The sequence below is a fragment of the Microtus oregoni genome, unplaced genomic scaffold (genome assembly GCF_018167655.1).
Source record: "Microtus oregoni isolate MIOR12 unplaced genomic scaffold, Mior012 000102F_ref0000329, whole genome shotgun sequence".
NCBI classification, from domain to species: domain Eukaryota; kingdom Metazoa; phylum Chordata; class Mammalia; order Rodentia; family Cricetidae; genus Microtus; species Microtus oregoni.
Window position 1 is genome coordinate 132,151 of NW_024544716.1, and position 16,187 is coordinate 148,337.

Below are 16,187 nucleotides of genomic sequence, written 5' to 3' on the forward strand. Positions count from 1 at the left end.
AAAATGGATGGACCTTCCTTGCTCTTGGATTGGGAGGATCAACATAGTAAAAATGGCAATTCTACCAAAAGCAATTTATAGATTCAATGCAATCCCCATCAAGATCCCATCAAAATTCTTCACAAATCTGGAGAAGACAATAATCAACTTTGTATGGAAAAACAAAAAACCCAGGATAGCCAAAACAATCCTATACAATAAAGGATTGTCTGGAGGCATTACCATCCCTGACTTCAAACTCTATTACAGAGCTACAGTAATGAAAACAGTGTGGTACTGGCATAAAAACAGAGAAGTCGACCAATGGAATCGAATAGAAGACCCGGATTTTATCCCACAAACCTATGAACACCTCATTTTCGATAAAGGAGCTAAAAGTATACAATGGAAGAAAGAAAGCATCTTCAACAAATGGTGCTGGCACAACTGGATGTCAACCTGTAGAAGAATGAAAATAGACCCATATCTCTCACCGTGCACAAAACTCAAGTCCAAATGGATTAAAGACCTCAATATCAGCCCGAACACACTGAACCTGATAGAAGAGAAAGTGGGAAATACCCTACAACAGATGGGCACAGGAGATCGCTTCCTATGTATAACCCCAGAAGCACAGACATTAAGGGCAACATTGAATAAATGGGACCTACTTAAACTGAGAAGCTTCTGTAAAGCAAAGGACATGGTCACTAAGACACAAAGGCAACCTACTGACTGGGAGAAGATCTTCACCAACCCCGCAACAGACAAAGGTCTGATCTCCAAAATATATAGAGAACTCATGAAACTAGACTTTAAAATGCTAATTAACCCAATTAAAAAATGGGGCACTGAACTGAACAGAGAATTCTCAACAGAAGAAGTTCAAATGGCCAAAAGACACTTAAGGTCGTGCTCAACTTCCTTAGCAATCAGGGAAATGCAAATCAAAACAACCTTGAGATATCATCTTACACCTGTCAGAATGGCTAAAGTCAAAAACACCAAGGATAACCTTTGCTGGAGAGGCTGTGGAGGAACGGGTACCCTCATCCATTGCTGGTGGGAATGCAATCTTGTGCAACCACTGTGGAAGTCAGTGTTTCGGTTTCTCAGGAAATTCGGGATCAACTTACCCCTGGACCCAGCAATACCACTCTTGGGAATATACCCAAGAGATGCTCTATCAAATGACAAAAGCATTTGTTCAACTATGTTCATAGCAGTATTATTTGTAATAGCCAGAACCTGGAAACAACCTAGATGTCCTTCAATGGAAGAAAGGATGAAGAAAGTATGGAATATATACACGCTAGAGTACTACGCTGCGGTAAAAAACAATGACTTCTCGAATTTTGCATGCAAATGGATGGAAATAGAAAACACTATCCTGAGTGAGGTGTCCCAGACCCAAAAAGATGAATATGGGATGTACTCACTCATAATTGGTTTCTAGCCATAAATAAGGACCACGGAGTCTACAATAGGTGAACCTAAAGAAGCAAAGTAAGAAGGTGAACCCAAGGAAAAACATATAGTTGTCCTCTTGGCTAAGGGAAGTAGACCAAATTTCCGGGGAGAAAATGGGATCTTGGGGGTGGGGTGGGATGGGGGTAAGGGGAGATGGGGAGAGAAAAGGTAGAAGGGAAGGAGGGGGGACCTGGGAAACAGGAGAATTGGGATAAAGGAAAGGTGGATAGGGGAGCACGGAACCACAATTCTTAGTTAAGGGAGCCACTTTAGGGTGGGCAAGAGACTTGACCCTAGAGGGGCTCCCTAGTGCCCAAGATGAGGTTCCCAGTTAGTTCCTTGGGCAGCTGAGGATTGGGAACCTGAAATGACCCTATCCTAGAGCAATACTGACGAATATCTTGCATATCATCATAGAATCTTCATCTGGTGATGGATAGAGATAGAGACAGAGACACACACAGGAGCACTGGACTGAGCTCCCAAGGTCCCAAGGAGGAGCAGAAGGAGGGAGAACATGAGCAAAGAATTCGGGACCACGAGGCGTGCATCCACCCACTGAGACAGTGGAGCTGATCTACGGGGAGCTCACCAAGGCCAGCTGGACTGTGACCGAAAAAGCATGGGATAAAACCGGACTCTCTGAACATGGCGAACAATGAGGGCTGATGAGACACCAAGAACAATGGCAGGGGGTTTTGATCCTACTTAATGTGCTGGCTTTGTGGGAGCCTAGCCAGTTTGGATGTTCACCTTCCTAGATATGGACGGAGGGGGGAGGACCCAGGACTTAACACAGGGCAGGGAACCCGGACTGCTCTGTGGACTGGAGAGGGACGGGGAGAAGAGTGGAGGGAGGGGGAGAAGGGTGGGAGGAGGGGGAGAAGGGTGGGAGGAGGGGGAGAAGGGTGGGAGGAGGGAAGGGAAATGGGAGGCTGGGAGGAGGTGGAAACTTGTTTTTTTGTTTATGTTTTTTTTCTTCTTTTCGCAATAAATAAAAATCAAATTAAGTGTCTTGTAGAATAACACTTGTTGAACAAAGCTCAGGAATTATTTTACATATTAAAGCAATTAACAAAAAGATGTACTGAATTCTTCTCATGGACTTTAAGTCTCATTGTACTATTTATTCAATGAACAGATTTTATTCTGTATATTGTATACTGACAACAGCACTCAGTCCCACCACCTGGCCATTCCTTAGCTCTCAAAAATATCTTAGGCAATGTTCTTCTGCTTTATACTACTGCTTACAATTTCATGAATGTCTATATGTAGAGATGTGTCACCAAGGATCCACATAGTGAGACAGGATAAGAAGATGTTTCTGTGGGACTGGATACATTTGGTACAATATAATTATCTCGAGTTCCAAGGATTCTCCTGCAATCACCTTGACTGCATTCATTGTTTTTACTGTAACCAGTTCCACTGTGTGCAGACGTCACGTATTTCTTATCATTTGCTCTGCTACTGGACACCAAGTTCAGGCCCTAACACAGGTATCCGAATCCTGAACAAACTGAAATGTACAGCAATGTGCAGAGCAATAACCCATCCAACGCCTTGGAACAGCATGGACAGGAGGAGTGGTAGACCTGGTTTGGTGTTTAAAGACACTGTATACTGAAATACACAGAGGGTACAATACTTCACATTACACCCACCAACTGACCTACGGAAGCAATACTTGCAAGTCCCCAACTTTCAGATAACTCTCCACTTCTTATATTCTGTACCATCTAGAAAGATCAAGTCCAACTGATCTTAGCTAAAATATCTCGATGGGATAGTCATTTTATTCTAGGGTAAAAAACCAGGCTACACTACTCTACCTGACTGCATTAGCTCTTACACTGCATTCCTGCTTGCATGACAGCCCCTGATATTTGGATGGACTGCATTGTACATGATCCATTTTGGCATAAGAGGCAATCATCTCACCACAACAGCAGACACAGCCACTGAGTATCAGCAGCCAAAACTTTTACAGTTTTTCCATCAGCACCAAAAGCACACAGAAAAGGAAGTCGAGAAAGGAGACAGACTGGAGCAGTTCCATCAACACTTGCAGCTACACTAATCTCACGCAGAAGCACAAAGGTTTAGAAGGGAAATACAAAGGCCCATCCATTCCCTTCAATAAAACAGTAGGAGTTCCCTTCCCACTGTGACCTGTGATCCTCTGAGTCACAGGAGATTCTGTTGTGCATCACGGTACAACATAAAAATTCCCTTCTATGAAAGCCAGCCTGCTAGCAGGAAGGGAGATTACAGTTCAGTCCAAGTCTGACTTCTAGATATCCTACATCTGAAACAGAGGGATGGGACAATCATCTACTTCTTACTCATACCAAATAAAAGGATCCAAAGAGCTTCATCTTTTGGGAGGTCTTGAAGAGTTTCTTGACCGACATCTCCTGAGTCTTAAGATCATTTCTGGGACATAGAATATAGCAGGCATATGGCTTCAGTGAGTGCCACATTTCCACTCATTCAGGGTCCCATTTCTCAACTTCTCTAACTTACTTTTGCTCTCCTTGGAGATGCAATCCATAATTTTCAGGCACTGTGACGATACCACGGTACCACCGACGATAAGAAATGTTTCGTACACATGTGAGCAGGCTCTGTGCAGACCTGCCAATGCCAATTCTATCAGGGGATAGCCTTTGTGCAAAGTCACACACTAAGCAGATTCTCTAAATAGGGAGGGCAGTATATTCCACTGCAGCTTGCAAAGATCCCCTCTCATGGAATTTTGTAATCTAGATAATACAACAAGTCCCTTCAGCTCCTAGTTTTCAGGATTCTCATGGGGCCAGGGCACATCATAACAGCTCCTACGCATCTGGTAGTATCAAACCAATCTCTTTACACTGACTCAAAGACAAGAACATGGCCATCATATACCCATCCACTTGAATGGAGTATTGAATTTACTTGAGTGTATTATTGAACACAGCATGGTCTGTGTTTTAGTTTGCTCTCACCTATATACCTGGCACAACTAAGAGTTTTGTCATTTTGAGTTAAAGACTTCAGGAGTTCATTGACAGGGTATGTGGATTTTAGTTAATTTCTTTCATAAAATGCAGTCAGCGTGAGTAATGTCACCTAACAATGTACATTCCTACAGAATGGGAGAACAAACACCTTCTCACCCAAGTCAACAGTAATGATCTTGTGGGATTACCCACGTTACTTGAAAGTGAAGGAATGTTGGGTTACAAGCACTGGGCATCATTTTTATATGTAGATGTGTGAAATAAAGCAAAAACTCACATGGATATGGTATATGGGACAGGAAATCAAAGTCCCTAGGGCTCTTTCATTAATGGAAGCCAGCAACACAGCTATGTAAAGTGCTCCCCTAGTAATGGGGCAAGGCACAAGAAAGACATCAGAGATCACCCACAATGCACTATTCCATTGACACCTCTGGATCATGTTATTAATGGGAACCCCAAAATTGAATAATAATGAACAAATTGGTCAGAAAAATGCTTACTTTGCGATGCTACTTGGAGCACAACTGAGATACAACAGAGGGGCAATAGTGACGACTTCAAGTACCAATGCACACTCTCCTATTTAGCTTATATAGCATAAAACAAACCAGGATCCTAAGGAAAGAGGATAGTTCAATTCAGTGGTTGCCTCCCGGAAGTAGCCTCTCAGACCGATTGTGAAACATGATCTTTTTTTTTAATATTTATTTATTATGTATACAATATTCTGTCTGTGTGTATGCCTGCAGGCCAGAAGAGGGCACCAGACCCCATTACCCATGGTTTTGAGCCATCACGTGGTTGCTGGGAATTGAACTCAGGACCTTTGGAAGTCAGCAGGCAATGCTCTTAACCTCTGAGCCATCTCTCCAGCCCCTGGAACATGATCTTTATCATTAAATGACAGAGAAGGACCTAGTCTATGCTCGGCAATACTATACAAACACAGTGGAACTTGGAATATATAAGAATGTTGGCTGAGCAAATCTAAAGAGTGCCAGGAAGGAGAAATCCCCTGTGGTCTCTGATTTACCTCTTACCTCCATGTACTGCCTTGGTCTCCTGTTCTGGATTGCTTAAACAATGGTCTGTAAATCATAACATGAAAGACAGTTGATCCTGCACCAAGTTAGCTGAGATTTCTCTGTTTAGGTCTGTATCTCATTTTTTAATTGGGTTATTTGAAATGTTGATGTCTAATTTCTTGAGTTCTTTACATATTTTGGAGATCAGTCCTTTGTCTGATGTGGGGTTGGTGAAGATCTTTTCCCATTCAGTAGGCTGCCTTTTTCTCTTATTGACTGTGTCCTTTGCTTTACAGAAGTTTCTCAGTTTCAGGAAGTTCCATGTATTAATTGTTGCTCTCAGGGTCTGTGCTACTGGGGTAATATTTAGGAAGTGGTCTCACGTGTCCATGCATTGAAGACTACTTCCCACTTTCTCTTCTATTAGGTTCTGTGTGGTCAGATTTATATTAAGATCCATTTAGACTTGAGTTTTGTGCATGGGGATAGATATGAATGTTCAACATCCTTAGCAGTCAGGGAAATGAAAATCAAAATAACTCTGAGATACCATCTTACACCAGTCAGAATGACTAAGATCAAAAACACCAACGATGCTTATGCTGGAGAGGATGTGGAATAAGGAGAATACTCATCCATTGCTGGTGGGAAAGAAAACTTGTACAAACACTTTGGAAATCAGTATGGTGGTTTCTCAGAAAATTGGCCATCAACCTACCTCAGAATCCAGCAATGCCACTCCTAGGCATATTCCCAAAAGATGTTCAATCATACTCTAAAGACGTTTGTTTGACTATGTTCATAGCTGCATTATTTGTAATAGCCAGAACATGGAAATAACCTCAACCAATGAATGACATCTTGAAATTTGCGTGCAAAAGGGTGGAACTAGAAAACACCATCCTGAGTGAGGTAACCCAGACCCAAACAGATGAATATGGTATGTACTCACTATGTATGTATGTAAATAAGTGGATACTAGCTATAAACAAAGGATATTGAGGCTATATTTCATAATCCTAGTGAAGTTAAGGAACAAGGGTGAACCCTAAGAAAAACATATATAGATCCACGTGGGAAGGGGAAATAGACAAGATCACCTGGCAAAATTGGGAACATCGGTGTAGAGGGGAGAATGGAGGATGGAAGGGGAAGAGGAAAGTAGAAGGGGAGGGGTGAGGAGAACTTGAGGGAATAGGATAGTCTAGAAGGAGGAAGGTCAGAGATGAGAGCAAGGAAAGGGATATTTTGATTGAGGGAGCCATTATGGGACGAGTATGAAACCTTGGCTCTAGAGAAATTCCCAGGAATCCAAAAGGATGACCCCAGCTAAGACTCTAAGCAACAGAGGAGAGGGTGCCCGAACTGGCCTTGCCCTGTGGACAAACTGATGAATATTTTAATTATCACCATAGAACCTTCATCCAGCAATTGATGGAAACAGAGGCAAAGACCTGCATCAGAGCACGGAACTGAGCTTCCAAAGTCCAGTTAAAGAATGGGAGGAGTAAGAATATGAGCAAAGAGGTCAAGACCATGATGGGGACACCCACTGAAACAGTCTACCTGAGCTAATGGGAGCTCACCAAATCCAGCCATACTGGGAAGGAACAAGAAGCTAAATAAGAAGGTGAACCCAAAGAAAAACATATAGTTATCCTCCTGGATATTGGGAGTAGACAAGATTGCCGGGCAAAAAACTGGGATCTTGGGAGTGGGGTGGGATGGGGGTAAAGGGAGATGGGGAGAGAAAAGTGAGAAGGGGAGGATGGGGGGTACTTGGGGGAATGGGATGGTTGGTATACAGGAAGGGTGGATATGGGAGCAGGGAAGTATATATCTTAATTAAGGGAGGGATCTTAGGGTTGGCAAGAGACTTGAACTAAAGGGGCTCCCAGGTGCCCAGGGAAATGTCCCCCGATTAGTTCCTTGGGCAGCTGAGGATAGGGAACCTGAAATGGCCCTATCCTATAGCCATACTGATGAATATCTTGCATATCACCATAGAACCTTCTTCTGGCGATGGATGGAGATAGACACAGAGACCCACATTGGAGCACCGGAATGAGCTCCCAAGGTCCCAATGAGGAGCAGAAGGAGGGAGAACATGAGCAAGGAAGTCAGGACCACGAGAAGTGCACCCACCCACTGAGACAGTGGGGCTGATCTATTGGGAGCTCACCAAGGCCAGCTGGACTGGGACTGAAAAAGCATGGGATAAAACCGGACTCTCTGAACATGGTGGACAATGAGGGCTGATGAAAAGCCAAGGACGATGGCACTGGGTTTTGATCCTACTGCATGTACTGGCTTTGTGGGAGCCTAGCCAGTTTGGATGCTCACCTTCCTAGACCTGGATGGATGGGGGAGACCTTGGACTTCCCACAGGGCAGGGAACCCTGACTGCTCTTCAGACTGGAGAGGGAGGGGGAGAGAAGTGGGGGGACTGGGAGGGAAATGGAAGGCTGGGAGGAGGCAGAAATGTTTTTTTCCCATAAAGAAATAAATAAATAAAAAGAAAATGTAACACCCGATTTTGTGTTACACCCTCGGTACAGTTCGCGAGCCACTGTACCGAACGCGAGTCCAGCAAGAGCATGGAGATTGAAAAGAACAACACACAGAGACCAGTGTCATTCAAAGGAAGATCAGCCAAATGCCATTTATTCAGACTTGGGGAAATCTTTATGTTCCTAACTACTGCACAAGCATCTCTGCCCAGGCAGGTGGGAAATGACCATATTAACAAAGGAGTAAATGCCCTGCAGCTAATCACCAGGCAGGGCAGGGAGAGCACAGAAACACACAGGAAGCTTAGTTAGCTGATCATAAACTGTCCCCAGGAATGCACCCCAGGAATAGGGGGACCAGGACCCTACAAGAAAAGCCAAAACAAAAAGAAAAATAATAAAAGAAAAAAGAAAAGAAAAAAAAAAGAATAGGACCAAACTAGTCCCTCTGAAAGTTGTTGACAGTTGCATGGCTGGGGCAGACTGAGGGGCCACTGACAATAGCACCAGAATTTATCCCTACTGCTTGGGCTGGCTTTTTGGGAACCCATTCTCTTTGGATGTATACCTTGCTCAGCCTAGATATAGTAGGGAGGGCCTTGGACTTTCCACAAACCAATGTGCATTACCCTCTCTGAGGATTGGATAAGGGTTGTGTGAGAGGATGTGAGGAGGGACTGGGAGAAGGGAAGAAGTGGTAACTTGGATTGGTAATTTTTTAAAACATAATCAATTAAAAACCATTCAGAGTAGCTGAGTCTAGGCAGCACAACAGCAACAAGAGACTGAAAAGGGGAACAGTTGTATCCATGCCCACCTTCAGCCATTAGGTTGCCTGTTCCTACCAGCAGCATCCAAATAAAAGCATCTTCATGATACTCAGTGGACCACTGATCTGGAAGATCAAAGTGGCATCACCCATGAGTGTAATGATGATGGGTCAGGCTGGTCCAAGAGTAAAAACATACAAAGAAGGGATGAAAGAATACGAGAGAGTTGTCAGTCCAGCATGGGCCAGCACAGAATAAGGAAGGACTGTAGGAGAAGCTGTTCTTCCTTTTGGAGACTACAGCTCCCAGCATCCCCCTGGACTGGAAGCCCCAAAGGCACAGGGCATTTCTCCCAGACGCCTGTGAGTTCCCCGTTAAAAACAGGGGTCACCACGAGCTCTCTCTCTCTCTCTCTCTCTCTCTCTCTCTCTCTCTCTGCCCTTCTCTCCTTTCATCTCTGCAAACCTGTCCCTTACTTGTTGTTACCCCCCCCATTAAAGTGCAGCCACGTGGGACCCCAGCGTGTCTGTGTCTCCTTCCTAACCCCAAATCGCCCTGTGTCTCGCGTAATGTCTCCACTCTCTAACCCCACAGACAGACAAACAAGACAAAAAAGAATAACAGAAGCAACAAGAAGACAAGTGTCTTAGAGTTCATCAACATGCACGCAGCACACTGAGCCCTGACCTTGCACATAGTCACAAAGGAACACTTTGATCTCTTCCTTGGGTCATGGACAGATGCTGATGGCACAAAAGCCAGACGGACTGGAATGGCGTATCACCTGAGTTCCCTCAACAGCAGTTCTCCCTCCTGCCCAAGACTACTCACTGTATGTAAGTGTAGGCTGATGGGACACTTTCTGTTGGAAGGTGACCCATCATGTGTACATTACACACCGCTTCATCAGTGAACCTTATGAGAGCACTGCCATGATAGCCTAGGCTAAACGCCATGGGAAGTGGCACGTCCATGCCATGATTGCCTCTTTCACTAGCCCACACCTCAGCCTCCATGGCTACTGTTGGTCTCCTGGCATCTTCTCCAACCAATCCCATCTTCTAGTTAGGAATCGAACCTTCCCATTGGCTGTTGCCTCATTTATGACATCATTCTCCCTCCAACCCTACCAGCACCTGGTAGAATCTTGGTGTTTCCATGGTGATGACTGTAAACAACTTTGGATCATCACAGGTCCAGGTGACCAGTGACCAGTGAGTGCTGTCTGATACTGGACACACTTGCCACTGAGGTCAGCTGATCAGAAAAAGCCAACCGATAATCTTGCTCCATTGTACTTTGGATTGCTGATCCTCTCCCCTTGACCATGTCAGGTAAGGATAGAGACTTTAAAACATGTGATCTTCTCCATTGACTTTTACTATACTAGTAAATCTTTGCTGAATGTGGATAGTATTGATGTTGATATAGATATCTAGATTTGAATGTCACATTTAGCTTTGGTTCTTACTAAGTAGGTGATTTTAGACAAAAAGTTTATTCTCAAGTGTTTTCCATCCGCCTCAAGGAGTGAACAGTGTCACTATGCTTGGGTCCTGTACTGTTGGGTTTTCAGAAGAAAGTGAAGAGGGAATAAAATCAGGCTCTTTTGGATGGTATTAAACTACAGAGACACGGGAACATGAACAAGGCACGCAGAGATCTAGCACTCCACACCACTAATGAGACAGTCTCCCCCCACTACTGTTTCCAGTCTTAGTTTAAAATTCAGGACGACTCTAACAGTATTGGTCACACCACAGATGGTGGCACACAACTATAATCACAACACAGAGAGAACTGGGTGGGATGGAGATCAGTTCAAGTCTGACATGCTCTACACTGGCCTCTCTCCATACTCACCAAATGAATATTGACTATGGACAAAATGGCGACTGCCATGTTGTGCAGTCACTTGGACTTCCCTGGATTAAACATGGAGAGTGGAAGAGAATAACAGGACTGTGGAATCTGAGAAGGCAGTTGTTGTACTGAAATTAATATTGACAGTGTTGCTGGAAGGACAGACCCACAGGAAGTCAGGGAAGGGGGCAAACACAGTACGGGTCTAGAAAGTATATAAATATATGAAGGCACACTGCAGAGGGGACCCTGGTGGTCCACAATGGTAGTTTAGAACACAATGTTGAAGACGACCACAGATTATAATCAAAACAGACAAGGCATTGTCATTTCCCAAGCCATGTTTAACCAAACGTACTGTTCAGATTAGTCTGTCCAAAGGTTCCCTGGCACATATAGAAAGAATATCCTGATCTGGTCCCTGGCTCTTACACTCCATCCAGACCACTTTCTGCCCAGTTCCCCATGTCTCATGTGCACTGGTGGTGTTGGATAGGACCAACTGGGGCTGCGAAGTCCAGTCAGTTAGAGTCTGACCATGGCAACTGACACGCTGTTGTGAGGGGGGATTCTCACAAGGATTCCCCCTTAGAAGAGATATAAAAATTAACAGTTACTGAGGAGCTGTTAAGAAAACAATTTAATCAACAGATATTAAATTGAGAAGCAATCATATTCAGAGATGAACCCCATAAAACATTCGCAGTCTCAAGAGGACACACTAAACTGGTGCAAACACGAAGAAATGTTGTCAGTAGGTTGTATTTCTGAAATCATATTTGAATAATGCTTAAAAGTTATAAGATTATAAGAGATCCTCAATTATACAAGAAATGCAAGGGGAAAAAAGAGAGAGGGGGAAGGAATAATTACCGCAATTTGGTACACATTTGTTAAACATCATTTCAGAAAAAAACTCAATAAAATAGAGATTGGCCTGGTGGACATGGCAGGGGCTCCAGCACCAGCACTTTAGAGGCAGAAGCAGACCTGTCTGTGTGATTTCAAAGCCAGACTGATCAACGTAGAGTGAGTTTAGGTCACTCTATACTGTAAGATCTGCAGAGAACAGGACAAAGTTCCAGGTATGGAATATGCCTATGGGTCTCTTCCCAATAAAAACCTCTCTTGTAGAATATATTTGCGAGGAAGTGTCCCAACAGGCACTATTATATTACAATCAGGAAAAAGGAGCATCGTGTCTAGATCTGAGTGAGCATTAAGCCAGATTGACCAGGATTTCCATGCCCACACAGGAAAAAGCAGACAGTTCATCTAGTGATTGTCATCCTTCAAAGCCCCACCGATCAATCTTAACCCATTTGCTGGCATATGTAAGGGAACATAGATGCTAGACTCTCCCACTCAGTACAACCTGGAGATAACACAGTCCCTCCCAGAGGGTAGAAAGCTTCCATCTCAACTTTTTCCAACTCTCTTCTTGCTTCCTACAGAAAATTGCCAAAGTGCACCTTTCACTGGGACAGAATGTGCTCTGCAACCCTCTGTGCCTGTGCTGAGGAATGCCACACCCTCAGCAGGAACTGTGTGCAATTTCTATGGGGTCTGCACCCCAGCTGTGAGCTCAGCATGGCTCCTGTCATCAGACTCCAGCACATGCTGCCAGCAGCTCACAGACAGTGCCTGTCTTTACCAACGAGCTGGCACGACCATGCTGACTGAGCCAACTGACCAGAACCAGATCTCTACTTCGACATTTTCCTATCCAGGTGTTCTCCACTGGGATCTCAGAGAAAGCACCACCAGAAGGGAAGCTCCATTCCTGGATGCCCCTGTAACTGTCATTGACCAGAATACCACCCCCTCGTCTAGGTCTATAACAGCCCAGTGTGACAATACTTTCCATATCAATGCATTACCGCCATCCTATCCAACACTGTCTGCCTGCCTTGTAGAGGCAACGCCATCAAATCTACCAGATCAACGATATATCCTGGCACCTTGCTACCTGGATGGAAGTCAGGTCTATTACAATGACCAGAACAGCCTGGGTCCTCCGATGGCTGAAGAATTCTGGCAGTGCCTGCAGGCCTATGGCTCTGTGTCCTGCTCTGGGAATCAGGCTTCCTCTCAGCACCCAGGGATGGTGATGGCACTACAGGAGATTCAGCCAATGAACATCCAAACACCTTTCTCCACCTGTCCCATCTACTGGCCCACATCTGCTCAAACCATGCCAGACACCAGTCTTCAAGGTGAGTAAAGCCAGGAAGGGAGGTGTGAGATCAGCCCTCAGAGGAGACACAGCTCTACCTTTCAGAAGTGGATGTCCACACAGAGGAAGAATGGGAGTCCTGACATGTAGGCTATTGCTCAGGCTCATTACCCCTAAATTCAGTCTCTATAATGAGAGAGAATACAGGAAAGTGAGTGATATTAAACCTTCATTAAGACATGTCCAAGGACCACACCACAGGAACGCATTTCACTGCCAAGGCTAATCAGGCCCATGTAGCAGCTCACTAAAATCACCTCCTTCCTAATCTATGTCTCCAGATTCTAGATGACATCGAGAATTTTATCTGTTTTTCTACAACTAAGTTTCCCCTGAGTTGAAACTAGTATCCAGAGAAATGGAACCCTGAATCTGTAGTGGAGGAAGTCTTCTCCCACACTCCAAGTGTCCGCTGTGACAGTCTGCCTTGACCTTTGTAATATTGATAAGCAGGGTTGAAGCATCTCACCCTATCTGTCATGATCAACCTCTCTCTTTTTCTCTGTCTCTTTTCCTCCTCTACATTTCTCTTCCACTTTCTCTTTTTCTTTTACTCTTTCTTTCTGAATCTTCAGCAGTGACCCAAGGCCAAGACTATGTAGACATGTTCTCTGTTACAAAGTTGATGCTCAAAGCTTTCGCAGTCTTACATTTTGACATCACTAACAAAAATTCTGTGAAACGTGAACCTTAAGGAATGTCAGGGCTTTTGAACCGCTTGCCTTTCAGAATTGAGGAACTGATATGGATACCTAAACCCAAATAAAAATCCAGGCTTCAGGGGCCATATGAGTAATACAATGAACAGAAAGAAACTGGTGGAGATGAGTAAGATTAGGAAACAGTGAGCAACACAACCTGTCTCAGAGCAAACTCCCAAGGCAATGAGAGGCACTGTTTCAAAGGAAAATGGGGGAGAAAGGGAAGAGCGCACACCAAGGAATTCTGTCACCTCCCCATGATCACTAAGCATGTACACACCACACAAACACAAGAGAAAACGTGATCTCACACGGTCATGAGAAACAAATGAGTAGTTACTATGTGTCTCCAAAGAGGGCTGCTTTCCCTGCTCCTCCAGCAGAGCTCATAGCAATGCCTGCAACACTGCTGCACGAGCCTCAGTGCTCAGGTACACTGAAAGCGGGGGTAGCATCTCACTTACCAGGCACTGACTTCGAACTTCCTCTTTTTCAGTGGTGGAGAGGGAGACAACCCTGGGGTTGACACCTTCAGGGCAGACACTGTGTCTGCTGCAGAGTCCAGACCTCGGCAATGCCTGCACCCAGGATGCCCAGATGAAGACAGCACCTGTCAGTGGGAACAGGTCATTAATTGCCCTCATGCACAGTCCTTCTGAATTCCTGGCCTTGCCTCCAGCCCCAAGCCTGGAAAAGACACAGAAGAACAATGCAGATGAGATGAATGCTGAGCAATCAACACCTCTGGATTCCTATGAGGGCACAAAATGTAACCAAGACGCATCACCCCTCCCTTCAGCATACCCTGGCATGCAGCAGCCCTTGAACTACAGTGATGTTGGGAGCCTGAGGCAGAAGCTAGCTTCTCAAAATGCCACTTTGGGAAACAGTAGCCTTGGTCTGGAAGACCCTGAGGCTCTGCAGAGTGTCATGGAGTCTAGCAATGACTTTGCAGACATGACTACTCTGGTGGCAGATATTCACCTTCCCCAACTCTTAAACTTCAACACTGGCCTTGACCAAATGGAAGATCACACAGCAAGCCAAACCAAAGACTCCAAAGACATCAGGAGGGACCAGGCCCAGTCACGCACCAGCATCTTTAGTGGACTATCTGAACTGGGCATCAAGAAAAACCAGAAAGTCTCTGATGTGTTTCATGGAGCTCTTCAGGCCAGAACCCATCACGAGGATATGCTGAAGGAAGATGATCCTGGAACCATAGACAACACGGCCAACCACGTGCAGGGCAAATCTCAGATATTTGTACCCAAGAGGCCCAGCGTAGCAAGGGCACAGGGGAAAGAAAAGGCCAAGGACACCAGAGGAAACAGCTCCAAGAAAACAGAGGAGCTGAAGCCATCAAGTCACAGAGTCAAGGCAGAAGAGAAGCCCGCCATCCCAAAGACCAAGAGGAAGAGGAATCCACCTGAGCTCAGCCATGACAGCTTTAAGAAGCCTCGAACTCACCTCGGCATGCACATGCTGGCGTCTGTGCAGGTCTTTCACCCACTGGGGAAGAAGAGTGAGAGGAAAACTGGCGTCTCCTCCTCCCGGGCTCTGCTGAACTTGAGCAGCAACAAAGATCCCAGGACAGGCCCAACCGCCACATCCCTGGGAGATGCGCCCCGTGAGGGTCGAGGCCCTGGTAGAATCCCGGGCAATGCTCAGAGAACAGAGAGCAGTGCTCCCAAGCGGTGTCCATCTCTGTGCCTGGATGAGCTGTCCCCAGCTGGGAAGGTCAAATTAGTACCTCTGCCTTTCCTAGCCCTGGACAAGCCTCAAGACAGACCTGTTTCCAGAAAGCTTCACTGCCTGGCTTCGCACAGGCCCACTACAGCTTACCCAGTGAGGTCTCAATCCCACACTGCTAGGCAACCCAAACTCAAGTCATCCCAACCAGCTCCTGCCAGCACATCACTGATGGCCTCTGACAAGTCGGCTCTGCCAGTTGCCACCAGTGCCACACGTCCAATTAGAAGCAAGCCCATCCAGTCTTGCCCTGGGCCTCAACCGCCTGCCTCTTTGCCTGCACCCTACAGAGCATCATCTCACACTTCACTCCACAGGGAGCCTCTTTCTTTTGCCACAAACAAGACCCTAGATCCTCCCCAGCCTCAATCCCAATACCTGCGGCAAGATTTCAGCCACTTACCAATTCCTTGGAAGAAAGTCAACATTCCGGGACCAGTCATCTCACAGCCTATCACTGAAGAGCAGAGGCCAGAGAGGGAGGCCATGAAGAGGCGGGCTCAACAGGAGAGAGAGAATGCTGCCAAGTGTACCTCTCTGGGAAAACCACAGCTTTTCCTTCAGAGGGAGAAAGATATGGAAATTTCGAGATATTATGGCTATGCAGTGTAAGTGCTGCCCAAACCTTTGGGACACAACGCTATTCATCACACACAGGTAAGATGTAGATACACATAGATATTCATGCATACATGAAGTTTAGAGGCTTAGCTGAATGTGTAGATATGTAGATACATACATAGTAATGCAGAATAATATTTAGATGTATGCATATATTTGAAGGGAAAGACATAGTTTATAAATTTATAAATATTTGAAGACACTATAATTGACTGTAGAAACTTAAGACTGCGATTTTATCCATGAGTA

At 45.2% G+C, this 16,187-nt stretch overlaps 1 protein-coding gene across 1 annotated transcript in view; it reads left to right on the forward strand.

Annotated features, from left to right (window-relative positions):
• The window catches only part of LOC121443179 (uncharacterized protein C2orf78 homolog), a 35,751-nt gene extending 19,822 nt beyond the window's left edge, over positions 1–15,929 (forward strand). The window contains exons 4-5 of the mRNA XM_041644854.1: positions 12,083–12,358; positions 14,062–15,929. Coding sequence (XP_041500788.1) covers positions 12,083–12,358; positions 14,062–15,929 — 2,144 coding nt within the window. The remainder of the gene's footprint in view (positions 1–12,082; positions 12,359–14,061) is intronic.
• Positions 15,930–16,187: the final 258 nt, after the last annotated feature.